Source organism: Dermacentor silvarum, chromosome 7 (assembly GCF_013339745.2).
Source record: "Dermacentor silvarum isolate Dsil-2018 chromosome 7, BIME_Dsil_1.4, whole genome shotgun sequence".
Taxonomy (NCBI): domain Eukaryota; kingdom Metazoa; phylum Arthropoda; class Arachnida; order Ixodida; family Ixodidae; genus Dermacentor; species Dermacentor silvarum.
The window spans coordinates 10393548-10420859 of NC_051160.1; the positions used below are offsets into that span (position 1 = coordinate 10393548).

General features: G+C 46.2%; 1 protein-coding gene across 1 annotated transcript in view; it reads right to left on the reverse strand.

Annotated features, from left to right (window-relative positions):
- Positions 1-11786: 11786 nt before the first annotated feature.
- Positions 11787-27312, reverse strand: part of LOC119457537 (homeobox protein six1b-like) — a 62015-nt gene continuing 46489 nt past the window's right edge. Inside the window, exon 2 of the mRNA XM_037719139.2 lies at positions 11787-17460. Coding sequence (XP_037575067.1) covers positions 16866-17460 — 595 coding nt within the window. The 3' untranslated portion in view covers positions 11787-16865. The remainder of the gene's footprint in view (positions 17461-27312) is intronic.

A 27312-nucleotide genomic window follows, 5' to 3' on the forward strand; every position in this document is an offset into this window, starting at 1 on the left:
CGGACAGCACTGTGCTGTCCTTATAGCTTTCGTCTTCAGCGAGTATTTACTCTGCTAGCTGTTCAAGCTTGTCATAACACTAACCAAGGTGCTCCATAATAAAACTCACTCCACGTACAATGTCATGCTTAATTAAGCTGGAGGTCATGTTAGTAAGCTATATGACAAAGCTAATGAAAGTTATATGCAACAGCGAGTTCACATGTTACTTAGACCTGACTGGCAGAAATATACGTATATCGAGGCAGTCTTTCAGCAGACTGTCCTTTGGACACCGACTGCGCGTTTAGAGGCGTTCTTGTACATGCCATAAATAAAAGTTCATTTGGGAAACAAGGTGCATACCTCAGGCAAGTAAGGGATATGTTGTAAGCAACGTATACGCCATATAATCGAACAATAATTGGCAATGCGGTTATTTGAGCTGCGAAAAGCCTAAGTACTTGTATAGCCTGCGAAAATAATTACGAATTGAGAGGAGCATGTATGCACTGTCAACGTGTGTGCGCTGTGCGTTTCTGTGCGTTGTATATGCGTATGTTGCTGGGAAATCGTTTTTATTTTTCTATGATTGCCCCTGCTTCTAAAACTTTAAAGTTCACGCTTACGTACAAAATGACACCAGAAACATTATCGTTTCGTGGCGCTGTAGAAATCTCTGACGTCACGTGGAGATGTTGCCTGTACTTCAAGAATGCGTCGCACTTGCGAACCCAAGAAATGCTGAGCGACCCGATGCGATGCATATGTGATTTGATTGCTTGTTTAGAATTGTATTTTTTTTTCAACGTTGAAGTTGAATGAAGACACATTTCGTTAAGTTGCGTAGCCTTTATTTTAGATCATGTAGCTGTTGATTACACGCACACACTCGCACTTTCACGGACGACTCTACACTTGCACAGTATTCCCTTGTGATCGCTGTGGAAGACGGTCAGAGGCTCTGCCATTGCCGATACACGGGATCTGCCTTACGAGCATGATAGCGCTCGCGCTTAAGTTCGCGTACGGCAGTCTCTTCTGCCGTGCGCTGGACCCGCGGCCATGGTGACGGACGAGAATGCATTGCGTGGCGCGCGTAATGCAGTGCAGATATATACAGTTCGTCCGGGTAGCGTGGCGTTGCAGTTACCATTGCTCTTATCGGTACAACTGTGAATGTAAACTGTAGTGTTCTACAACACGTATATCGTGCGCCGTTGTTCTATTGTGCGCGCAGATGCGCACATACTTCTATTGTGTAAGTTGGCTTTCCTGCAGTGCGTTTTCGGTGCTCACGGATGAATCAGTGAGTGATAGAAAGATTCGCATTAATAGGGCCATATCGTAATCAACAACCGAGCAATAAACAGGGGTGGTGAAAGATGCAAGAACAACCGAAATAAGGCTTCGTGTTAACCTTTTGCGGCTATGTATAGTGTATTCCGCACAGCAGACGTGTAAATCCACCAATATCTCTTTTTGTGTCCATCTAGCTGCACTACGGATCGCGGATTCTATCCGCCGACGAGCGGGATGTGCCTCAAAATCACAGTATCGCTCCCATGCACTGAGCATATTGCCTGCTGCGCCACTGGGTGACACTGAGCCAGTCACGTGATGCTCGCTCGCGCAATTGTGAATCCGATTTTAATGACAACACGAAAACGCGTTATAATTAACAGCATGTACAGTGATATCCGAATGCTGCTCTCTGAACATGCCCGTGGATATAGGTGAGCGATAATTTCTTATAATATGCGTCGACGACCACAACAGCAGAAATGCAGTAAACAGTCGCCATCAGCTCGCTCCGTGCGTGGTTCTGTTTTTCTTCACAATTCCTCATGATTCACGCAGATGAGCTGCTATGTTCCTTCAGATGAATCTGCCTATATACGGTACATATATGGCAGTTTGTGACGAACTGAACGACGTATGCTTCATTGCGTGTTTGCGCGTGCATATTGTGAACTCCTCACTTTCTGCTCGTCTTTCAGTCCCATTTCCCCAGTGTAGAGTTGCCAGCCGGGTTTGGCCTGTATGGTTAACCCTTTCTTGTCGAGATTATAATGTTTTACACCTTGGCGTTGCATTCACCAATGCCATAACATGTTTGATTGAAATGGCCGATAGCACCGAGTGCAATGTATGTGGCGTCGATGAGACTATAAAACACCTTTTGTGCTACTGCCCATCTTTTGAAAATGAAAGACATTACCTGTGCACATCTCTAAATCAGCTGGATAGAAAACCATCCACCTTGAACAAGATCTTGGGACCATGTCCTCGCACCTCGTAGCTGCAAAAGGCCGCAAAAGCGCTGCTGTGATTTTTGAAGGCTACCGGATTGAGCGACCGTCTGTGATCCGGACTGAGTGACCGTCTGGGATATAGAGCAGAAAACTGCTACTACGTCGGCGATATCCACGGTGGCCTTTCTCTTCTTCTCTTAATATTTCCCTCCCATTTTACATTCCCCCAGTGCATGGTAGCCAAGCAGGTTTAATTCTGGTTAACCTCCCTGCCTTTCATTTATTCTTTTCTCTCTCTATCTCTCTCTCTCTCTTTACAAGAAATATTCTACATGTAGAAAAACAAATTCGCAACCTAATCTTTAAAAAAATCTCACTGTAAGCATCTCTGTGCATTACGTTGATCTGGAGTCGCGCATAAACATAGTTTTCCCCGCTGTTTGACGAATGCCCATGCGACGCTTCACCCAGACGATAGGTATATGGTATGCACTTTAAAAGCATGCTGCCTGTAGGGGACATATCCCCTGCCTTGGCGGCTACGAAAATCGTCTTCAGCTAATTTGTGACCATACTCCACTCCACTGTGACTGTGAACTAAGAAATACGAAAAACCATAGGCAGTCTCCAAAGCCTTTAGTTGTTGGCAATTCGTGAGCAAGGCCATAGTTATGTTGCCAGAAAATCCACTGGAAATTACTGCACTAGTTTTGCCTGTATTTTACCATTCAGATGCAAGAAATATATATATTTACGTCGGTAATAACATTCGGACAAGGAATTGTTACGCTCGCTACCGTTCCCATATTTGTCTTCACAATTATGAAGCCCGTATGCGTAATATCCGCTGGCGATGAAATTCGAGACACACTGTCTACCGCGCATGCGCCTAATCTAGGCGATGAAGACTGTAACACAGGCGACGTTGAACTTTATGGTCGCAACTGCTTTCCGCTCTTCCAAGATAATTAACGCCGCAGCTCCGCGCCCAGCCCCAAGGTTGAGCACGCCCTATCAGGTTTCGGGACCGCGTACGCCGCTCTCCGGCCACTCCCTGTTGAGCTCCTCGCCGGTCCCGTAAAGGCAATCGACCACGGTATTGCCACGGCGAACACGCGGTCCTCCCATATAACCTCGGTGTACTATATAGTGTTTAACGAGGGACGCGCGCCTCGACGAAAATGAACGCGTCCAATGTGAACGGTGCACGGCGAAATGAGGAAGGAAAACTTCTCAATCTTCTGAAACCCGAGGAGTACACGCTGTCTCGCTCCTTCATCTCCACCTGGGGCGGATACGCACACATACACACACACACAAAAAAAAGCCTTTGCAAACTACCAGACACAAAAAAAAAAAGAAACAAAAGATCATGTGCTCGGCCATCAGTGTGTTACCACCGTTCTCGGCGGTTATAGAATATAATTAAAAAAACAAGAAAAAGAACGTTTTCGGCGTATGTGCCGCGCTCTCGGACGCCCTTGTGCCATCGCATAAGACCATACCATCGTCTTCGTTCACATCTGAAAGAAGGAAGGAAGAACAAAGGAAAGAAAAAAAATCGCATTGAGCATCTGCTCGAGCGAATTGCGACGGTCGCGTTGCTGCAGCGCCTCCATGACTGTACACCATGCCTTGCACAGAAGTGAGCATTTGGGGGAAGAGAACACTGCACAGGATCGAAGATTGTTTTGTGAGTTCGAAATGAGATAACCGCGGAACAAGGTTACTGCCTGCATGTCATCGTACTATGTATAGAAACACTAAAGCATGACGTATACTGCTGGTTTTGAGTAGACCTAAATGAAAGAACCTTAAGTTCAGAACAAGCAAGTTGCACTATGGCGATTGTTCTGAACTAAACTGGTAAAAGTCCGGTTGAGTCTCATTCCGCTGTATTGGTTCTGTTAGCAAACGCTAATGCAGTGCACCGTTCCGTCAGCGCGAGCGCATGGGCAAGCTCTTGTCGCGGGAGCAATAACCGTCTAAATTGCCTGCCTTCTTATATTAACACAGCCTCAAAGCACTTTGTTACATCCATTATCTCCGCTCCTGCAAGCCTGCATTACGACGGGGTGTCAACCACGCGCGCGGCGGCTCACGGAAGCAAAAATGGCGGTCAGGCCGGCGTACGGCGTGGCCCTGCGCATATGGCGTGGTTCTGCAGCATGCGAGAACACGCTCCCCCTGGCGGTCGCGCCCTGTCACGCCTTCCTATCACGCGTTCGTTGCAGCAGCAGCAGCAGCAAATAGCCAGCGGGGTGTGGCAGGCCATTGCGGCCGTGAGATAGAATGGCAAACTATATCATCGCTGACCGCGCGTATAAAGCGTAAGGCACACACAAGCGCTCGCGTGTACCTATATGGCAGCGGACGCCATGCGTGCTTTGCCCGAGCTATGCAGTGCAGTATAAGATAGGAGCGCCGCCTCGCGTTCCTCGAGGTAATTTGAGACACTCCCTCCCACGGGTTTTCTTTCTCTGGGACGGAATTTTTCTTGGTGGAGATTGCCTCAACGCTGACCAGCCGACAGAAACAAAGTGTGCGTATAGACCGCGCGAGCCAAGTCTCGCTTTCATTAGGCGCTGTCCGTGACTTGATCGCGGTAATGGTCCTTGGCTGTTCGAGCGCCCGCTAATGCGGATTCCTGGAGTGTCTCGCGGTGCCTTTTGTATTAGGTGCCCGAGAAAGAGGCTCGCGCGTGTTTCAAAGAGCGCAGTGAAGTGCGGTGTGTTACTGCCCGGCTTATCATTAGCGGTGCAGTGGACACCCTTTACAAGTTACCCGGCCGCGCTGTCATTCCGTTGAAATTTATACCAATGAAAGTAACCAACCGAGAACACGGTCAGTTCTTGGCCAAAAAACTGAGTTACCAATATTAATACATGTCCCTAAGTGTATTGACTTCACGGCTATATTTTAGTCTACTATAGGGATATTCTGAAGCAAATTGCAGGAACCTTGCAGCTTCAGGCATCATTGAGATAATGTACTCGATTTAGTGGCTTTCAAAAACCATACATCCATTGTATAGTTTGCAGTATCTCTTGCTTATTTAATGGCAGCGTAAGTTATGCTGTATTTGAGGACTGGTAATTGGTGAATTGGTAATTGGAATTGGTGTAAGAATTGGGTTGAAGATGAATATGCAGAAGACAAAGATAATAGGTCAATAGCCTGGCAAGGGAACAAGAATTCAGGATCGCCAGTCAGCCTCTAGAGTCTGTAAAGGAGTACGTTTATCTAGGTCAATTACTCACAGGGGACCCTGATCACGAGAAAGAAATTTACAGAAGAATAAAATTGGGTTGGAGTGCATACGGCAGGCATTACCAAATCCTGACTGGGAGCTTACCACTGTCGTTGAAAAGAAAAGTGTACAATCATTGCATTCTACCGGTGCTAACATATGGGGCAGAAACTTGGAGGTTAACAAGGAAGCTCGAGAACAAGTTAAGGACCGCACAAAGAGCAATGGAACGAAAAATCTTAGGAGTAACGTTAAGAGACAGGAAGAGAGCGGTGTGGATCAGAGAACAAACGGGGGTAGACGATATTCTAGTTGACATTAAGCGGAAGAAATGGAGCTGGGCAGGCCATGTAATGCGTAGGATGGATAACCGGTGGACCATTAGGGTTACAGAATGGATACCAAGAGAAGGGAAGCGCAGTCGAGGTCGGCAGAAAACCAGATGGGATGATGAAGTTAGGAAATTTGCAGGCGCAAATTGGAATACGCTAGCGCAAGACAGGGGTAATTGGAGATCGCAGGGAGAGGCCTTCGTCCTGCAGTGGACATAAAAATATAGGCTGATGATGATGATGATGATGATGATGATGATGATGATGATGAATTGGTGACAAAAGTGTTGCGCGGTTACATCTCTGACGCTTGTAACGCGCCAAGAACTTGAGGTGAGAGGAGCTGATCATTCGTCATGATTGTTTTGAGGAGTTTACCAGGTTATTTTATTCACCACAATCTTATGAACGTCATCCCTTTACTACACATTTGAACGGAGACAAGTTTATTTGAGACTGGGGAACCGTGCGCCATTGCTGTATTGCAGTCCATATTCCGTTTCTTTCGAGAAAAAATGTCACAGTTTCGCCCTAAGGGCGAAGCAATGAATACGATAGCAACACAGCAATGTCATACGAAGTAAGGTGAGCGGCTTTGGTAGCAATATGAATTGTAGTAAACATGAGCTGATTAAGTAAGCAGGTGTGCTGCGGCGTAAGTAGACCGACATGAAGAGAGACTCGATGACCACGAGAAGGCGCGTGTGAAACGGTGGTGTTGATGAGAAGCGCTTGCCGTGGGCAGCGCGTGCGAAGGGACACACCTGTAGCGCTGCACTGCCGATCCGGGCAGCATTGCGTGTGTAGCGTGCGTTGGAAAATGTGGCCCGACTATTACGAACTGAATGAACAAGCGTGGTGTGAGCGCGCACAAACACGAAGAGATCACACTGAATGACAGCAGACAACGACTGTCAAAACGCTGGCAGCAAGCATACGCCGCAGCGGGCGAAGGTACGTGCGGTCTATCGCTTCAACGGAAACTGAGCGGCGAATGCACTTAAAGGTCAGAGCCGTGTGGAGATAAGAGACGGTGCGAGCGAGCGACGAGCGCGGTTGTTGGCAGAGAAGTGCGCCCCCCCCCCCCCCCCCCCCCCTTCCTCCCTCCGGCGCTGGCTTCCTGCTTCCTTGCTTGCGCGTGGGAGATTGAGTGCGTTCGCTCTCCGTGATAGCGCGCGTCTCCGCACGCTTCCTCTCGGGCATACGGCGCGCGGCGAAGATTTTATCTATAGGGAACCTCACGGCGACGGCGACGACGACGGCGACGCCGACGGTAGAAATCCGGTTCAAGTGTCCATATAATTGCTATCGCAATAAAAGCGTAGAGAATTCATGAAGCTTGCGCGGGCACCGATAGGGATCTCTCGAGAGGTCGGCGAGACATTCCTTTAAAAATTATTTGCTGTCACACTGTTGGCTATTTGCTAATGGTAGGCGCGTTTGTGGCAAAATTGCGATGGTGCGCACTTCCTTTTGTTGTCTTAATTTTTTCCTCACAACTATCGTGATTTAAGAGCGGAAATCAGTGATGGCAAGTGTCATTGCGGCGTTCTAGATCACAGAAAAAAAAGCCGATTATTCTTTCTTTACTTGTTCCATATATTATCTATTCCTCAGTGTGGGTCGGAGGCCCAAAAACGAATGGCTCTGTCTGTTTTCTCTAATGAAGAAACCTCGCACAAAACAATACCAGCTGCTCCGAATTTCCCATTCCCGTATAGCTAGTATTGACATAGGCAGCAATAAATTACAGCACGCAGCTGCTGGAGCGTGAATTACGACCGTCAAACGGTAGGCGTAGATCATTCTGAATTAAAACGGCGACAGCGGTTTGGAGGGACAGGCACAATTTAGAGCGTGTTATGCGGTCATAAAACACGCTGTATCAAGTGTGGCACAAGTGGCACGAAAGAGCCGTGACGCGGGACAATAGCGAAGCCTGGTCTGTCACAATTACCAGAGCTACGCGCTGGTATATACGAAGCGTGGCCAGCTTGCTTGCAGCGGAAGCTCCTCCTCTTCAATGCTTTGCGAGGCAGCGTTGATCCGTCAAGCGCACGATGAGATTGATGGAAAACTTAGCCTCCCGACACGCAGCCCCTTTCGTCTTAGGGTGGCTGCTTAGCACAAGACCAGCTCTTGTTGGATTCGTGTACCGATATGCTTCTGGTCTTTGCTTCTTGTCTTGTCACTTGGGCAGCCAGCCACGCCAGGCTAATTAGGCCCCACCTCAATTGAGTGCCCCGAAGTCAGCTTACGCAACCACGCCGAGCGTATCACCGACACGTTTTCTGCGTCACTTTCGCGCTTCGCATACCTATAGTTACACATCTCTTATGGTGACCGAATAAAGCGTATAAGAGTGGCGTCTGCGCTCTTTCCCTGTCCCCTTGTAGCACAGATTTCGGCCCGGATTGCAGTGTCCTTTGTCTCGCAGCCTTAAATGGTTGCGCGACAACGGGCGCGGGTGTAGTTAGAGCGCCTGCAAGTATATGTCGGAGACGTGTTCCATATGCAGGGTGTTCAAATTGAGCTTTACGGAATTTTTAAATATCACCTGTGGCAGGTAGCATAATTTTTATCGTTGAGCTGGGTTATTCGAAGAGGTGGACATTAGTAGCACGAGAAATCAAAGTACATCTACAACTAATTAACAAGAATTCACTAATTAACGTCCTAGGTAATTACTTTACGACACCTATTGCAATTTACGAATTGTAGCCGGTGAGCTTGTCAGGCGTATTCACTTGGAATGAATTTCCAGAATGACACCAGTCTGGAGACATGCCCCATCAAACTCGCCGTAAAAATGCACTGTTGTTCCACTTACTCTTTAAATACAATACTGTTTTATACATTGAAGCAATAATGTAACTGGAACGCTCACGTATTTCGTCCCACACGTTGGGAAATAATATATCGAAACTGGTGTCATCCTGGAAATTAATTTCAAGTGAATGCGTCTTGCAAACTCACCGGCTACAATTCGTAAATTGCAATATGTGTCGTAAAGTAATTAACTAAGAAGTTCATTAGTCAGTTTTGTTAATTAATTAAATATACGTTTCTATTTCTAGTGCTACTAATATCCACCTCTTCGAATAACCCAGCTCAACGATAAGAATTATGCTACCTGCCACAGGCGATTTTAAAAAATTCCGTAAAGCTTAATTTTGAACACCCGGTATTTGGAATTTGCGGATGTCATCGGTGAAGGGACTTGGGCTGCACCCAACTCGCCAGGAGGAAAGAAGTGCCAGCATTGCAAGAGATAAAATAACCGTAATGCTAAGGTACGATTTTCCAGCGAAAATTTTTGGAACAGCATATCGGTAAGCAACACAGCCGCTTCATTCGTTGGGCCTCCTGAGGTGATTGGGCGACACTTGTTGTAATCGCTTTCTGTATAATGCGCAAATTTTCCCATCACCTCTTTAACTGCTTCCTAAAATTCACCTTGAAAGCGAAGTTTTTTTTTTTGTGTGTGTGTGTTTTTACCTACCATTCCAAGATTGACCCCGTTGATTCTGCTGCTTGGTCGATCGGTATCTCGGTGGGCATATATATATATATAGCACCATGTAAAACCTGAACATACAACGTCAGCTTATCTCTAAAGCGCGCCTACCACCTCTTAATGAGATAGCGCTGAGCAGATTGTGCGATTTTACTTAATTTTCCGTTTGGGATATGCCACTATAGGTGTGTGTCCATTCTCAGCTAGTCGTTTCGCATGGGCATGTGCCGCTGTGACAGAAGTGGTACAGAATCCCTAAATGTAACTATACATGTGTCTTTATTCGTGCTGTGCGGTGATATAGTATGCGGTGAAAGTGACCGACTGTGATTGTGTATTTGGGATCCCTTTCTTTCTCTATCTCTACTTTCCCGTCACTTTACCTCCCCCTCCCCTCTCTCCCCAGTGTAGGGTAGCAAACCGGATCTTCCCCTCTGGTTAACCTCTCTGCCTTTGCCCTTTCTTCTCTCTCTCTCTCTCTCTCTCTGCATGCACCGCGGTCATCGCCAGTCTTCGCTATACATATAGCATCATAAATCGCCTTCCTCGTGACATCTCTGCTTGGACGTATCCCAGTGTCGCCTGATTTGGTGTTTGAAATTTTGGCATAGCTCGTGAGCTGTGTAGTGCGTAAACATAAATATCGCCTGTAATTGAAGTTGTGGCCTTTGTGGTGGCGTTTGATGCGGATATTTTTTATAACGCTTTTCTCGTGTCACTGTAACCCATGCCGCACTATGTCGACTGCGTCATGGATACTGTTTGACGTTTACATTAACAACGATGAGAGGTCCCTGTACAGTATTACCCGAAGGTAACCCAAGCGGGCTGGTTCGTGGTCAAGTTGCTTGGTACTTGGGGCGATACATGACCAGGCAGCTACTTACATTATAAGCAAGACCAACACTTGATTATACTCGATAGAACATCCACACTCACAGTTTTGAGCTTAAGGTCTTTGCTTCCCCGTCTCCTGTAGACCACGCATTCGACCACGCCTTACCCTTGCATTACTGCACTTCCCAACGTGTTTCCGTATGTCTAATGCCACGTCTTGCGTCTGCAAAATATTAATGTAACAGAAAAGAAACGCAAGACAGGTCTCGTATTTGCTCGGTAAATAACCTTCAATCTCGCGTCCTATTATTGAGGGTGGTGTCTCCCTATATACCGGGTATTTCCGCGAACACTTTCAAATTTTTTAAAGGTAACTTGTGGCAGATACCACAATGAGCTTCCCTACTTGAAGTGGTGGACATTACTAGCGCAAAAAAAATTAAATTCATAATCTACTAATTAACAAAACATTCAATAATTAAGCTTTTAACTAATTACTTTATGGCCATTTTTGCAATTTACAAATTGTATCCGTGGGGTTCGCAAGGCGGATCCACTTGGAATTCATTCTCAAGATGACACCAGTTTCGATATATTAATTCCCGAACTTTGCGGAGAAATCCATTGGCGTTCCGGTTACTTTGTGCTTCAATGCATAAAACGATGTTTTGTTAAAAAGTCACTGTGTTCGCTTCAATGTCTTCCTAACGTAACTTTACATGTACAGTGCAATCCACTGTCAAATTGAGCACATGAATGTAGAGCACGTGCTAAATTTTCCCTCCTGAAAGCGTACCGTCACCAGGCTTTGCAGCTAATGACTTGTGGTTGGTTGCGCTGACGACTTTTTCTTCTCGCCCGGGCTGGGCATTTACCTGTGACGTCAGCCGTAACTTGGTGATAGGGCATCAACATAGTGAGAGTCGCATGTTGCAGTGTCCTCTACAAGAGCAGGTGGAACTGTGTGTCTGACTTCGCTGTATGCTCATCGTGCTTATTCTGTGACTCCAAGCCGTAATGCAACAGCACAACGATAACGAAACTCCCAAGTCTTGCGCATAGGAAACGTCCTAACTGACGCTTACTTATTGTGTATCCATGTCATCGCTGTACATGTATATAAGTGGCCTTTCATAGACATATTAATCTAATTAGACCAAGGAGGAGCACTTCTCAGTTAATAACATACCCTGTGAGCTGTTTCAACGTCGTAATACCCGATTATCCGTGAACGCTGCTTTCACTCCGGCAAAATCGAGCACCCCTTTGTGCTGATGACCGCTGTGGCAACCGAAACGCCAGAAAATACCACAAGGTCTGGCTTTACATCGAGTACGATCTCCTTAGAATAGCAGCTATGTGTTAGGTTCTTGGCGTAATGAGAATTTTTCTACATCAATAGTCTGAAGTTCTGACTACTTCTATTATTCGCTAACCATATTTAGGCTCTCGGTGCTCTGTTTTTTTTTTCTTTTTTGACGATTTTTTAGATGCCGGCTTCAAAATAACTAATTTTCCCATTTTTCTCAGTAACAAAACTTTACGTTTTTTTTTCGCTATCAATAAATAACAAACAGGACACACACACACACAAAAACAAACAAACAAGGGCCTGGTTTCGTTTTCACCCATCCATTTATTTATACTATCGTTTCCCTATTTACAAAAAGGAAAAAAAAAAGGTGTGGAGAAAGAGGCATGTACACTGTTTTGACAGAGACGTGTTGGCACACACGCAAGCTCCATATATAACTCTCGTAAATCTATTTATAATATTGGCGCGTGCACACTAATCGCATATGCTTTCTTCACTGACCGGACAAATATGGCCGCCACGCCTCCTATCTTATCGCTTTCCTTCTAATCAGCTAAAGAAAGAAATGAAAGCGCACTTCCGTACGCTTATTACAGTGTGAGAGCTTCGTAATGCGATTTCAGTAGCCTGCAAAGTGAACATCTCACGTGCGATCATTGGGACACTGAAGGTAAGCACTAAACCGGTTTAGATAGACCGGCACGGTTATACTTTCAGAACCACATCGGCTTTTCTTTGGCAGACAAAGCCGAAAAGCATATTCATTACAAGCGCAGAAAACTAACGGAAAGCTTCTTGAATTCCGCGCCCAGACTGTGATCACAATGACGTAACTGTGACGTCACGTGCTTCTCGCAATATCTTCTGGGGTTCTTACTGCCTTCGAGAAGGAAAACAAGTAGAAAAAAGTTCCTTGGCTTTACTTTCGTGAGCAATGCAATCTTCCTTAGTGAGTAAACGAATAACTAGCTCCGAGCTTACAATGTCAGAATTTTGTTGATGTGGGAATTGTCGGGTGGCGGTGCTTCTACGGGCTTTCTTCCTTATTAAGCCTCCGCTCCGATCACAGTTCACTCAATTATCCTTTATCATTAATGTCCCTTCAGTGATTTCGTGTGCTGGCATCTTCCTATCTCTATGTGATCTCGAGAACGCGAAACTGCTTGCTACCATAACGTAACAGCAGTCGAATATTACTCTAGCCATCTAGCCCGCGAAAACTTGCATTCGTCCATGTGAGCCCGCAAAAGAAAAGAAAAAAAAACAGAGACAGATAAAAAACATTGTGCCTTGGAATATTACTTTACACCGCTATCACAACAGCTGGAAACCTCAAAAGGCGACGAAAATGAAGAAAAAAAAATGAGAAATGAAAACACCAGAGAGAAGAAGAAGAAAAGAAAACAGCAGATACAGCACAAAAAAATATTGTGATCTCTTGACACACGTTAGGACTTGCCGAAAAAACAACACGGTGTGAAAGTGTCAACATGAAACCCGAAACAATCAAAACATTCGACAGCTACTACATCGCGAGCTTATCTTTCCGTACACGGGATTCCAGAAAAAAAAAAAGTAGTTTCTTTTCCTCCGTGTTGGTATTCAGTGGAACTGCAATATAACAAGCGCTGGTATAAAGAACTATTTGATAAAATCAATTGAATGTAAAATTTCGTTGCAAGAGCCATAAATAGTTTTCAGCCGCTATAATTGAACTGGAAATGTAAAGTACTCCATAAAATACAGCGAAGGAAATTTTTGTGTCTATCGACTAGGCAGCTGCAAAATTTATTCATTATAAATGTCTCAACCACTACGAGGGTTTCAGTAATCCAGTTCGCAAAATGCCTACCTTAGGTGGCTGCACCATATATATTGGTAGAATACAAAGCCTCACACGAGTTTGATTAACAGTGATCCTTACGATATCAAATATTCTCGTTCTCCACTGCGTCTTTTCCCCTAATTTCGAGGCCGCGGATAGGCAAGAATACGCTGGCTTATATCGAGGCACGACTTCTATACGCTCGCCTGTGTTCTTGTGGTCACGTAGTTTGCCTTCAAGCTTCTTCAACGAGGGCGTTTCAACTACAGATTTGTTCAGCAAAACTCATGCGTTTACCTTTATAACGAATATGTGATACAACGAAACAAATCTATGCCTACAGTGCGGCTTTGTTATAGTCAGGTTAAGCTGCATTTGGCCAGACTATCGTCCATCACTCGTTAAAACTGACGATACGGCGGCTCGTTCTGTCACAAGATATTTTGGATATTAACGCCAAAAAAAAAGAAGTAAAGAAAGGAAAAGAAAAGAAAAAAAGAAAGCCTGTTTATACCTGCCAGCATTTGCGGGCTACAGGCGAAGTCGTATACGTTCCAGCACTGGCGGCACCACTTCAACGCTGTGGTGATCGTACGAAACAACAAAAATAAATGTATCTCCTTCGTGCGCTTGCCGTCAGCGCTGACTGCAGTGCTGCCTTCGTGCTGGCCTGAACAACTCGGCTATTGCTTCGGGTCGCCACTCGCATTATTATTATTTTTTTTTCCTGTGTCGAGTGGAAGTGTCGTTCAAAACTGTACAGATGCCTTGCACGTGACGTCAAAACGAAACTTGTACAGGTTGCGGCCGAGTCTCGCGGAATTCCCATTGATCTGCGCACGCAAAATTCTAGAAATGTGCAAGTAGCAGCGAATAAGCGCGCGATAATTTCACTGTAGTTCCGCTTGTTTCGTCACCCTTTAACTTCTAAAAAGCAATTTCTAATATTGAGGCGCTGACGATGAGGTGCGACGATATTGTACCTTTCTGGACAGCCTCAGCTGCATCATCACGGCGACATCTAGGGAGGAGCCCGTATGGGCAGGCCTCGGAGATCTCCAGTGGTGAGTGACACAGCTGGTCAGGGACCTCAGAGATGTTGTGCCAGTTAGCTATACAAATTGTTGTAGAGTTTTACGACAAGCATTGATACCATTACAGTACAGTGATCCTCTCTCGCGAGGCATGACCCAGGTTGGAATCCAAACTGGAGTGACGCTTCTTATTGTGCAGGTGATATCGAAGAAATGGAGTAACGCGGAATAAGCAGCTACTCTCTATAATATAGGCGGGTACTCGCTACCAGTTAGTGATCATAAAAGACATGACTGGAAACTAGCTTGTGCCATTTAAAATCCTTACCTACGGAGCCCAAACTCATCTTACGTAACATGAGTAAAAGTTCGTAGTGCTCTTTTCCGTATTACTAAGTAGCGGAGGGCGAGAAATCTCTGAGGAGTCCCTGGTATTTGAGTAGAAGTCGTAGTGACGTCAGTGAGAGGCATCTGCACGCGATTGGTGGTGCACGTTCGCGAAGTCGTCGAGAGACAGCGGCAAAAGCGACGTGCTGTCATTGCACGTGACATGAACTCTCGTCTGAGAGCGCGAAAGACTAGAATCTATACACGAAACGAAGGGGAAAAAAGAGGGAAGGGCTTGCTGTGCGCACATATATCATAATAACCACATTTTCGTGCAAAAGTCTTTTCAGTCGAGAGTCCAAATTCTCTCTTCTGGCCGGCACAAACATGCACAGGCGCACATACAGACTGCGCAATATGTCCAAGATCTTTTCTGGAACGATGAAAGGAAACAGTCCAGGGTTGACGTCGTCAGGATCATAGTCTACATCTATACACTCGTTCTCGATATATACGTGGTCCTGCTGCCTTTATTCTGTCGAGTTGGCTTTGGAAACGCCTCCTGGTCCTTGCTGACGACGCTGGGAAATCTGTATTTTGCTGTGAGACGCGCAAGTTCACTCGCCACCTTATTTCCACACGTGAGCACACGCCACTGCAAACCACCATAACACCACGGGTTTCTGCGTCGGGGCACACAGCACGGCTTCAAAGCTATCTGCTTGAAGCGAATGTTTCGTTGGCCCTGTCTCGTTTCCGACTCAAGGCTCTTTTTTGTCTTGCTAGTTTTGACGCAATCGTTGTCGCTTAGCTCACGATGTACTTCTCTTGTAGAAATACCGAATGCAATGCTGACTGTCCCCTTGCTGGCACACTCCTTGCAAGATTACGTGGGGCAGGAACAACCACAAGAGTGTTAAGAGTAATGCGCTGGATGAGTCAGCATGAGTGTCCCGACGCGGCTGGCGAGGCTGCTTGCAGAGTCGCAAAACCACGCAATGTTGCCTCGTCTTTTCGCTTTGCAGCACAGCTGGTGATTGATTTTATCCCACACCACACTTCGTCAATTATTCGCGCACAATCACACATCCATCCACAACGGTGCACACAAAGTGTCGTGTCCCTTGGACGACTCCTCATGGCAAACCTCCGAGCTTAACACTTAAAGACTAGCATGCTCGGGAACGGCTTAACAGTCCACCCAACGTTTCAAAGCTGGCGTCACTCTAATTTCTGGCTTACGTAGTGGCAGACATGCTTGCACTGTACACCAGCAGGGATGTCATGGAGGCAGTCCGCTAGAGGTGATGACAAAGCTGGCAGGTTGTTGTGGACATTGCTTACTGTCATAAACCTTCTTATCAGCCTTTTTCTCCTACTCCTATATATGTTTATTCGGCAAGTGAATATGTCAGATGTCGAAAGCGCGAAGTCTAATTCGTTATTGCGTGAACAAAAACAGATTTTGATTTCGTTTTCTTCAGCAAATGGGCCTTTTCATTACCTTTAGGCTGGCATAGGTGGTTCCCCGAAAGGGACATTCGTAAGTGAAGAGCAGTGAGGAACACGCTCGTCGGTATGCGTTGCAATGTAGCACGCTCTGGCCAAGGCAATTTTGTTGACAGCATATAGAATCGGCTATTCTCACGATTCTGAAACTTGCGATTGTCGCCGTGGGAATTCCGCCACCGTCTTGTCACACCTTGTAGCCGTCGATGTCATTCCTCAACTGAACATAGCATAAGAAAGTCCAGCGCATACGCCTCTTCGCTGTTTAATGGATTTTTAGGATCTAGCGTCGTAGTCATATCCGGTGACCACACAAAAGAATGCGCACGGTCACTTCTGGCAAGGTGCCTGTCTCCATGGCCACGGCAGTGTCTACCATCCAAACACCCTCGCCAGGATTGACACATGTGAGCGGTTTCAAGGATGAGCCCACGAAGTAGTCTTTCCTGCAGCATAGAGCCGGTGTCATCCTGATTGCGCTACGGCGAGGGACAGGCCGTGGTCCTTTGCACTGGGCCTCCATGAGCTCCAGGACGTGGGGGCGTTCTCTTGTCCAGGAGCTGAGCGTTGTTCAAGTAAACGACTGCACGAGTCCGGGCCCAGTTACGTGCAGAACATGGATTCGGTCCTGGCCGCTGCCGCGGCGGCCGCGGCTCCCCTGGACTGCGCCGCCATCAGGTGCGGCTCAGGTGGAAGCAGGCAGAGCGGGGACCACGCCGACTCTCCGGCGGTGGTCCCCGCGACTGATTGTCATAAGGCCTGGTAGTCGGGCGTCAGGCCCAGGCTGAGGTCGCTCAACGCCGCTGCCGATACCAGCGGATGTCCGAGCCGGAACCCACTGGCCCCGGTGCCCGGAAGTACGGAACTGGGGTCCCCTCCGGAAGCTGCCGCGGCCGCCGCTGCGGCCGCCGCTGCCGTCAGCTGTAGACGTTGGATGCACCGAAGGCGCGAGTACCGGAGGTCCCGTCGAAGAAGGACTCTTCAGGTCCGAGCCGAACAGGCCGTTCATGCTGTGCGGGTGGTGCAACGACAGTTCGGTGGTGGGCGTGGCCGGGCTTCCCGGAAGCCCGCCCAAGTGCAAGTGGTGGGACAGGCTTCCGGAAGTGACGATGGAGGAAGGAGGCGGAGGAGAAGCCTTGTTGCTTCCGCCGTGGTGCCGGTCCGACTTGAGCAAGGTGCTGCTGTCCGGGGGGCTCATGCAGCCGCCGGAGTCCGAGCCCGATTTGCTCGAGTGGTTGCTGTTGCCCGAACCTTTTGTGGGCAGCTTGTCGTTCGGGTCCCTGCGCAGACAGGAAAAGAAAAGGAAGTGTCCCTTTGTTAGAATGGCACATTCAGGGGAAATAAAGTAAATGCTTAGCTCTATAGCGACAAGCCTTCGTGCGGGAGCGCTTCGACATTCAAATTAGGAGCTAGTTCATAAGATAATTCTTTCTCTAGAGTGTGTTGCTTACCTCTGTTATTAGTAAGCAAATTGAAGCTGTTCCGTATATATATATATATATATATATATATATATATATATATATATAATATGCGCGTATGAACGAGAACGAAGGGAACCGGGCGGCCCAATTTTTATTAATCATATCATAAGGAGCCAACAAACAACGACACCAAGGACAACATAGGCGAAATTACTTGTACTGACTAAGTGAATTAAATAAATGATAATTAAGGGAAATGAAAATGGATTAAGAAGCACCTTACCGCGGGTGGTAGATATGGTAGCCCACGAAAATGGTATTACCCTTCCCTCTGTTAAATTACACTTCTCTGACGTAAAAGAGTGTAGCTGTTGCGTTTGTTTTGTTGTTGTTGCGCAACAAAAAGGAACGCTTCTGATCCCAAGGATTTTAACATAAAGAGAGTTTGACCCAATGTTTACAAAATAGCAAGTAGGAGCCCGGGAAGCCGTGCAGGAATTTATGTACTGGCCCTGGAATACATGTGCATGAAGACACGCACTGCACAGAAGCTACGTATCGCAAGCAGCCTGTATAAGTACTAATTGTGGCGGTGTTCGTTTTCGCTTAACACGTTATTGTTTGTTTTCCCAGTAAAAGAATCACGAGCTCCCTTGTCTTATCGCGCCCTGCTCGTCATCCACCTAAAGCTCTGGAATCCACTTTATTATTATTATTATTAATTTTGCGCACAACATCCAACAGCGGCCCTTCTGCACTTCTCCCCGATAGCTCTGACCGGATGTCTGCGCTGTCCCCTGGCAAGTCGTACGTTCAATCGCGAACACCCAGTGTAAGAAAAACAAGAAAGAAGATGAACACAACACGTTTTCCGCGTCAGCGTATACGTTAAATCCTCGAGCACGCCCTCTTTCGGATACGGCCGTCAGGTCAGGCTTAGCTGCGGGTGCCCGCGTCTCCGGTTTATCCCAACACCAACGAGCGACCCGAACAAACCAAAAAATGTGGTTGATCAAATACTAGACGCGGAAAGCGCCCTTATTGATGCAAACGCCTGGTGGCACCAGTGTCGATGAACACCGTCGTGCATATGTATGCACACGCTAGCACAACGCGAAAGACGAAGCACGTAACTGACACACTAATACAACGTATGAATCGTCACTCAGCGCGTATCGGCAGCCTCTCAACTTCAGAAACATTTAGACGCGGAAATAAACCAGTGGAACACTCGTATATATATATATACTATGGTCTCTTCTCCTCCGTCTGGCGTGTATAGGCTCGTTCTCGCGTCTCTACCACGCCTCTCGCTTCGTCTACGAGACTTTCTTCGCATCGCCCCTTCGTCTGCCAGGGTTCTGCCCATTCGGCGAGATATCCTCGACGGCCGCTTCGCCGCCTCAATCGCCACTTCTTTCCGGCATGATTTATTTACAGCGCCCTCCCGCGGCCTTTATAACGCACCCTTTCCCTCTTCTCGCCTCCTCTCGTTGTAGCCTCCTCTCCTAACCTTCTCTCCTTCTAGGCTGCTCGCACCCTCTCTTTGCTCTCCTCCTCCGTTAGCGTCGCCTCACGGCCTCGTCTTCTGAAACCTCCTCTCCTTCCTCCCTCGACTCCTCCTCCCCTTTTTTCTGACAGTTGCCTCCTCAGCGCCCCCCCTTTTCTGCCCCGCGCCTTTGATTCATTCAAGGATTCGCGCCGGCTCGGTGCGACGGTAATATAACGTTCGCCCTTGTCTCGAAGCGCGCCTGTGCCACATCGCCGAGTTCATATTTTCCGTTTCTTTGCACTTCATTCGGTCACTTTTTTTTTTTTGTCCTCTTGCGCGGTCTGGCGTTTCCGCTTCCCGCGTAGTTGTTGCTGCACCCGCTCAGCCCTCGCCCCCTCTTGTATTTAGTGTGTCTGGGCTCCAACTCGAATGCATCCGTGCAACGCCATCGAAGTTGTAGGTGAAGACCGCGGCCGAGCATTGCTTTTCTTCCGCCTATTACTGCGATGAGCTAACAGATTCACTGAGTTCTACATCTGCAAGGACAACTAAACCTAAACACTAAGCAACTTAAGGATATTATTCCTACAAAATTCCATCTGAAAGGGGTAGTTATTGGCGGAAAAAAATGACGGCCATTTACCACAGAGCAGTTAGCTGGCCACACCTCCTGCTCTTTCGCCCAAACTTAGTGAGCAGTAAATTATCATGAAGCGGACATTGTCAATATTTGTGACGTCGGCGGATGAAGGTGCGGTAATATTGAGCTAGCGACGTCATATATATATATATATATATATATATATATATATATATATATAGATCTTCTGCGCGTGAAGTAGCTTAATGAGCGTTCACTAATATTACATCTCGCTTAATCACAATTCAGAAAGTACAGACGTCCAGAGCGCTGAGTCGCTGCGCCATGATGATACCGATGCAAAGATATCCGTATCTCTGTGTTGTTGACCGGTTTGACAAACAACGCCTGTGATCAGCTGAAGCAACAAGGACGCCCTGGCAACACAGTATTCATCCCGGTGCCTCGAACCTGGCAGCTTCTGTGTCGTTACTATATCTTTTCTCAGCAGAAGTGTGGGCGACCATACAACCGAAAGTACATCTTGATTTGATGTTTTCACTTAAGTGTCCCTTTCAGGGAACACTAAAGCTAAATTAATATAAGCCGTATGAGTGATTTACCCTTCTACAGGCTTGATAAGCCAGAAAACTTCAAGTTCCCTTAACAGAAAGCTATGGTGCCGTGCGTTTTGACAGCTAGTGTTCAGACGTAGTTAGGATGGGCTACAGTAAAACCTCGTTATAACGAAGTTGAAGGAGGAGCGAGGATTACTACGTTATATCATTTATTGCATGTACCGCACCATGAATCTAAATTAGGATTTCAAAGGGAATTTCACTCACTTCGTGATGTCTATTACTTCGTTATAGCCCGTTTCGTTATAACGAGGTTTGATTCAGCGTTGGCTCAGTACCTATGGCGTTTTGCAGCTGCGCACGAGGTCGTGGGGTCGATTCCCGAACGGTGGGGGCCGCATTTCGCTGAGGGCGAAATGCAAAAGCACTCGTGTGCTTAGATATAGGTGCACGTTACAGAAACCCAGGTGGTCGAAATTAATCTGGAACCCTTTCACCATGGCGTCCCTTAAAACCTATTTTCAGATTCGGGACGTAAAACGGCACAATCTATCTGTGTAAATTGTATAAAGCAGCTAAAGGCTGAACTTACGCAATTTTAAGAACATTTATTTACCCACAAACCAAATACAAGATACAAAAAAGCAACCACATCGAAAGCTGTAACGTCGTAATGACGCACCAGTGCTACGGAGTTCCGACGCAAAATAAAAAAAAAAAATGAGATGTCGACCCTCATTTTAAAAACAACCTCTTACCGTGGGACTAACGAAGACAAGAGTTTCGAAAGAATACGTTAACGAGCATCACTCTAAACTGACCTAATGTTTCTCTTTAGAACCTATTTGCGGACGTTTTGAAGGAGTCCCTTACACTACCACTGTTTGAAAGATGCTTGAGGTTGAGTAGAGTCACCGTCCGTAAAAGGTGGCCAAACAGGGGACTCTATCGATGGGTAGGTAGGCTGCAGTCCTGTACCGTAGTTCTCGCAGTGTGGGCTTTCGGCACGCTGCACCGAACTATTTCGACGCATAAAGCCACGGGTGCGTCGTATTTCGCTCAGGGATGACGTCTTCGTGAACGCAGGCGCCATCGCTTCGCCCATGCCTCGCGTTTTTGCCTACTCAGCTAACGCCTGCACCGTCTCTTCCTATCTGCTTTGCGTATATACTATAACCGTGACCTTTTTTTTTTTTTTCTTTCTCGATAATCTCTCGCAGAGAATGCAAAGAGAGAGAGAGAGAGAGAAAAGAAACGCCGCTAACATCGTAAGAGAACTGCTCCTAGTTTGCGCACCACATTTAGGCATGGTATAGAGGGCAGAAGCTTTGTCTTGTGAAGCTCCTCTTGGCAACATTTGGCACATGTGGGATATTGGAACGGATATTTTTGAATGCGGACGGACATTCGCGGCAAATTTGCTAGGTACGTGACATTCGAGGCTTATGATCACGGAAAGGGTGTAGACTGTTTTTAGAGCTACAGGAGCGTATTTTTCAACACAATTATGGCCTATTTCTGGGCTCTTGTATCCTTGGCCAGTGGAGCATACAACGCATTACCACTGAAATTACTTTGCTAAAGCCATAATTATAGCGAACCGGCACAAAGTCAGTCAGTGTGTTACTGCTGTATTATAGCGAAGGAAATCGTCAGCCGCGTCGCTAATATTTTTTTAATGCGTTCGCATTAGGATTTTCAAAGTGTAAAAACGTGTATGTGTGAAGCCGGTAACGTGGAAGAGGTATTAAATATGTAGTGTGACTGATTGATGATGGTCGTCTGCTCGGGACCACCATCAGTTGCATTTCTCTTCTCGAAGAGGCAGGACGTGTGTCGAATGAGCGCATGCGCAAACCATTGCAATGTCATGTATGCGGTTTAAATCATGGCTCCGGGACCGAGCTCAAAGAGGTACGACGTAATGCTAACTCATTTCTCTCTTATTTACCGCTACATCACCTGAGATTATTTTTTTTTCTTTTTCACCATGTGACAACACCTGAATGGGTCACCCTCCCGAAGCCACCTCTACACAAGTGCATTACTGAATAGCTTAAATAACAGCACGTCAGCACTTACGTCAAATCCTCAGATTAAGGTTAAACTGGTTCTCGTTCGCCATTTTATGCGCTCCTTTTGTTTCAGACCGGACAATTGTCGAGTTTAGGTTCAAACGTTATTCCTCTACGCAGCTTCACATGCACGTCCTGCTTAGAGGAATAACTTCTGAATTTCAGGAAAAGTTTGCACATGGCGTAATCGTATATAGAACAGCCGCATGAAAAATGGGACATGAAAGAACAAACTGGTATTCATTATTAATTTTCCTCGCTCACCCTGGTTTTCAGACGGAAGTTTTAGTCTGAACGTGCTTCGAACCAGCTTCCCGCTAGAAAATGATCTTGACTTCATTTTAAGCGACATGCGTTCGGGCGGATGCCAGCGGCGTGTACCTCTTATCTCATTAAACGCCTTCGTATGTATCGAGTCGCTCCCGTAAACACATCAGACGACCAAAATCTTGCAGCACTGTGTAATCTTAACGAAAGAACAACGTGTCCTCCTCCTTAGGTCCCTGGCATATACCTATGCACGTGATCACATATTGAAAGTGCACGCACGTACGTGCGTTTCATTAATAATCTCCAGCTGTCAGGATAGACTCCACCTAAGGAATTAGAAGGAAAAGCCGGAAATGCTCTCGGTGTGACCGCGACGCCGATTATCCCGTGCATCCGCTCGGATTTAGATAACGGGCTCGGCCCACCTGTCGGGCTCGCCGTTGTCGGCCTGATACGGTCGGTGAAGAGTTCGCAAGCGCGCCACATTCGGCAATGTCACGTGGTCGGGCCAGTGTGGTACTCTTCGCAGTTACTAAAGGCGCTGTCTTGTAATTCGAAACCTTAAAAGAAGCCACTTCGTGCGTGAATAACATACTGCTGCATATGCTCCTGAGGAAAACTAGGGCTCTCTGTTGCTTATCTTGTTCCCAAACAGTAATCGAAATCTATATTTCTCGCTTGTATTTCTTCTATTTAACGCTTAGCTATAGGTACTTTAGGTCACCAACAGAATAAGCTTATCAGCGTGACACAGTGTTCCCGACAAAAAATAGTGAGTGCCGTGGGGTAAATGAAGGGTGTGCGCGCAAGATTAATGATGATTACCTTTGGGGCGTGAAGGTAAGCCGGATATACAAAAGGGTGAAAAGTTTTCTAGAGCCCCCGTTACTACTAAAGAAAATGCGAAATTATTAAAGTGCGTAATATGAGAGATCGTCAAGGGGTGGACGTTCCTACCATATGTACATATAGGGTGTTTTCTTTTTTTAGCTGCACCAAAATTTTAAAAATTGCCTGCGGCAGATAGCACAATTCTAACCCTTGAGCTAAATTACTCGATGAGGCGGCCATTACTCTTACGAGAAATCAAAATGCTTCACTGAATAATTAACAGTAATTAGACTAATTCGCGTTTTATTAATTACTTTACGGCACATATATTTCAATCTACGAATTTATAGCCGGTGAGATCGCAAAGCGTATTCACTTGTAACGAATTCTCACGACTGCATCAGTTTCGAGGTATTAATTTTCAAAGTGTCCGACGAAATTCATTGGCGTTCCAATTACTTTTTTTAAAGAAAGCGCTGTTTTATTCATTGAAGCGCTCAAGTTCGTACACGTCTGCGGATCACAGCATACCAAAGTAAATAAATTGTTATCGACTGTTGACTACATAGAGTATGTGAACTTTGTATAACCAAAAATGGGAAGTGTATAAGGCGATGCGGTTTATACAAGCAAGAAAGAGGAAACTTTAAGCAGTTGCCTGGCTTCAAATCGGTGTACCTGTGGCGTTAGCAGGAGCAGTGCTCGTACAAACTCTTATATGAACACAAGGGAGTGCTGGCTATTCTTACAAGAGTGTAGTACACTGTAATTATTACTGCGGGAGTACTTGCGTGTACCTCATTTTACTCCCTTTCGTCTATAGGTTGAGTACCTCCATATGCAGTGCGTTTACTTCTTTTCATAAGCACATGGGAACCTACTCCATCGGGGAGTGTGAAAACTTACGTAAATGCAGTTAAACGCGAAACGATCAGTACAAAGCAGTCACCATGAGTCTTCGTCCTTCGACTGTACAAGGAACAGACTCATACCAAGAGTCACTTTTTCTTATATATATATATATATATATATATATATATATATATATATATATATATATATATATAGAGAGAGAGAGAGAGAGAGAGAAGAAAGTAAACTGAGGTTGGCGAAAAAAAAAAGCAATATCCACCACTGCCTGACGACTCTCAGCCAGTCTAAAAGTCAAAAACAAACGACAACCGCATAGGTAAAACGATATTCTACAGTGCATTCAAGCTATACATTAATGTGACAGAGAATGCGTGCCAATAGTGTAACACGAAATCGCTTTCATAGCCAAGGCATATAATAAGCATGGCAACCAGAGACAATAGCCACAATAGAAACCAAAAATGGTCAGTGTAGATTGTATGACAGAGCAATAGATACGACAACGCTCGCAAATTCGTGAAGACCATCGAGGAAGCGAAAATGCAGTACAAGTGCTATGAAATCGAACAGTGCAACGCAGACGCTAGACTGCATAACAGCATAATATGCAGCACAATCAAAGTATGTAATGTAACGTTCTTTACAGGTACTTAAGCAAAGAAGATTATTTACCAAGTGCACTTGTATTATAGCTTACAAATGCCTCATTTAGGTTGGCAAACATGCGTTCATTTTATCGCATGGTATAAAAACTATTAAGGGTTCGGTATAATGTCGTTTAGCATATGTCATAACCATAAACATTTCACAACTGAGGCAACGTGTAAACGTTTATTTGCCGCATTAGCTATACCATTTCAGGTAGTTATGACGTAACTAGTATCGTCCCGTCTTCATTTTCTCATTCACTTCAGACTTATGTACAGGTACTCAAGTGGAGCGATATACGTTGCAACACATGACTAAGCGAACTCGCGCGAAGGTATAATGTTGCATCATGGAATCATCTCTCACGAGTGACTATACATGCACATCGCGTCGCGAAGTATCCATCGACTCCACAGGGCTGCTCACTTTGCGAAGTGAAAAGAAAGAAGAAAGAAAAAGGCACCGTCAAGTTTGGCCATCGTTAGAGCACGTATAATGGCATTGCGATTAAGCTTCAGATATCACGTAACGTCATGCCTCCCTCAAAAGCAGAGACGATCTATAGAGTCACGATGCTCATACGCACGCGCCTACCCACGCATTTACATCGGAACACGATACGGGATCCTCGGATTCCGTGCCGATATCCACGCGTGATCCCGTGTGAAAACAGACATGCATTTCTTTATTTCTATTTTTTTCGCTCGTTCCAGGGTGCTGGTCCTACCACGTCCGCTTTGGGATTCCGTTATTAATGTCTTTTTTCGCTTCATTTTCTTCTTTTTTTTATTCCGTTCCCTCCGAATATATATCCTGTTTCGTGCGGACACGTCTTACGCCTGGCGCCACCGCCAAGGCCTTGGTCTCGGCAGCGCGTGAAAAGACGAGGTGTGTGGGATGGAGCACACGTTCGCTTCAATGTACGCGTACTGCAGTGTCTGTCTTCAATACGGTCCGTGCAAGATCGACTCCGGACACGACGTGCGTACGTGAATCGCTTGGCGGCCGCCACCTCGGCTCGCCTTGTCTTTTGTTCGGTCTGGAAGCACGCGTGCACGTCTCCTGAAAGACGAGCCCCAACGGGTGAAATGCCTGCGCAGAAGGGATATCGGCTTACCTCCATCTGCATCCATTAGAAAACCACTCCCGTTCGAGAGACTCTAGGAAGTAGCCAGCCGACCGTTCAAGTTATTCTGAATCGTGATCGATCGCCATTTCTTTGTCCTGCATCTTTTCTTTTCTCTCAATTTAGGCGAGACCTATAGAAGCCGGCTTAGAGGTCTCCTTATAAGGATATCTAGCAGAGTTGCGTCCTTTACTTTGAACTTCGTTTAGTCATGTCTACTGACGAGCTTAGATGAACCGATGACGCCACAGCGTGGTGTTAGACCTTCCTCGTGTTTTTCTTTCTCTTTCTCTCTCACTCTCTCGTTTCGGAGCATCCTTTCGCGAAATTCTGTTGAGTGTTTTGTCGCGTGTATCCCTCAAATTCCAAGCACGCAGCTTAGATTTGAGGAGACGCATTTCTCCGAAACCACTGTCAAGGTGTGCACAGCCGGAACACATTTTATTGTGTTCACGCTCTTGTATGTATTACTCAGTGACCTGTCGCCAAGGACTTTACATCTGTTGGCAGGCACTGAATAAAACAATAAACAAACACCCACTTTCACACACTTGCAACTAATTGTGACAAGAACCTATAGTTCATACGCATTCCTTTAAAAAGAGCTCCCGCTCAGTTTATGGACAAGCAATAGCAACCGAACGTTCAGACAATGTGGACAGCTATCAATTCTATTTTTTAGTAACGGCTTGAACAGGCTTAGAATGGGTTTAGAAAGGCACACAAAAGGCCCCGCATAATCTACGAGTTCGCCCGGGTCGGGGATCAGACGACGCGTAGTTAAGTTGTCGCTTTAACATGGCCTATACATACGTTTCCTGTAAGCACTCCGGGTCAGCAGCCTCCAGGAAAAAGAAGATGCTTAAGTTGAAGGCCTCGTCGATAGTGATAAATCACCGTGGTACTTAGCTTATGAGCTGCTAAGCGACGTGGTTGTGGATCATTTCGACCAGGTCTAGGTAACTGCGCCTCAACGGATACCTTTAATCTTTCGCTTACACGTCTAATTAGCCGGTGACGTGTTTGCGACTCTCCACGCACGTGGCAGTTCAGGTCTTGTGATCGGTTCGTGTTATAAGATGCGGCAGCACCTCAAAGCCAGAGTAAATGCCGAGATGCTATAAACGATTGTATACATCGAGCGACAAAAAGAAATTTAAAAAGAAAGAAAAAGAAGAAACGACGCATCCACGCTAGACTTATAGATCATGTTGTGGGTACACTATAGTAGCATA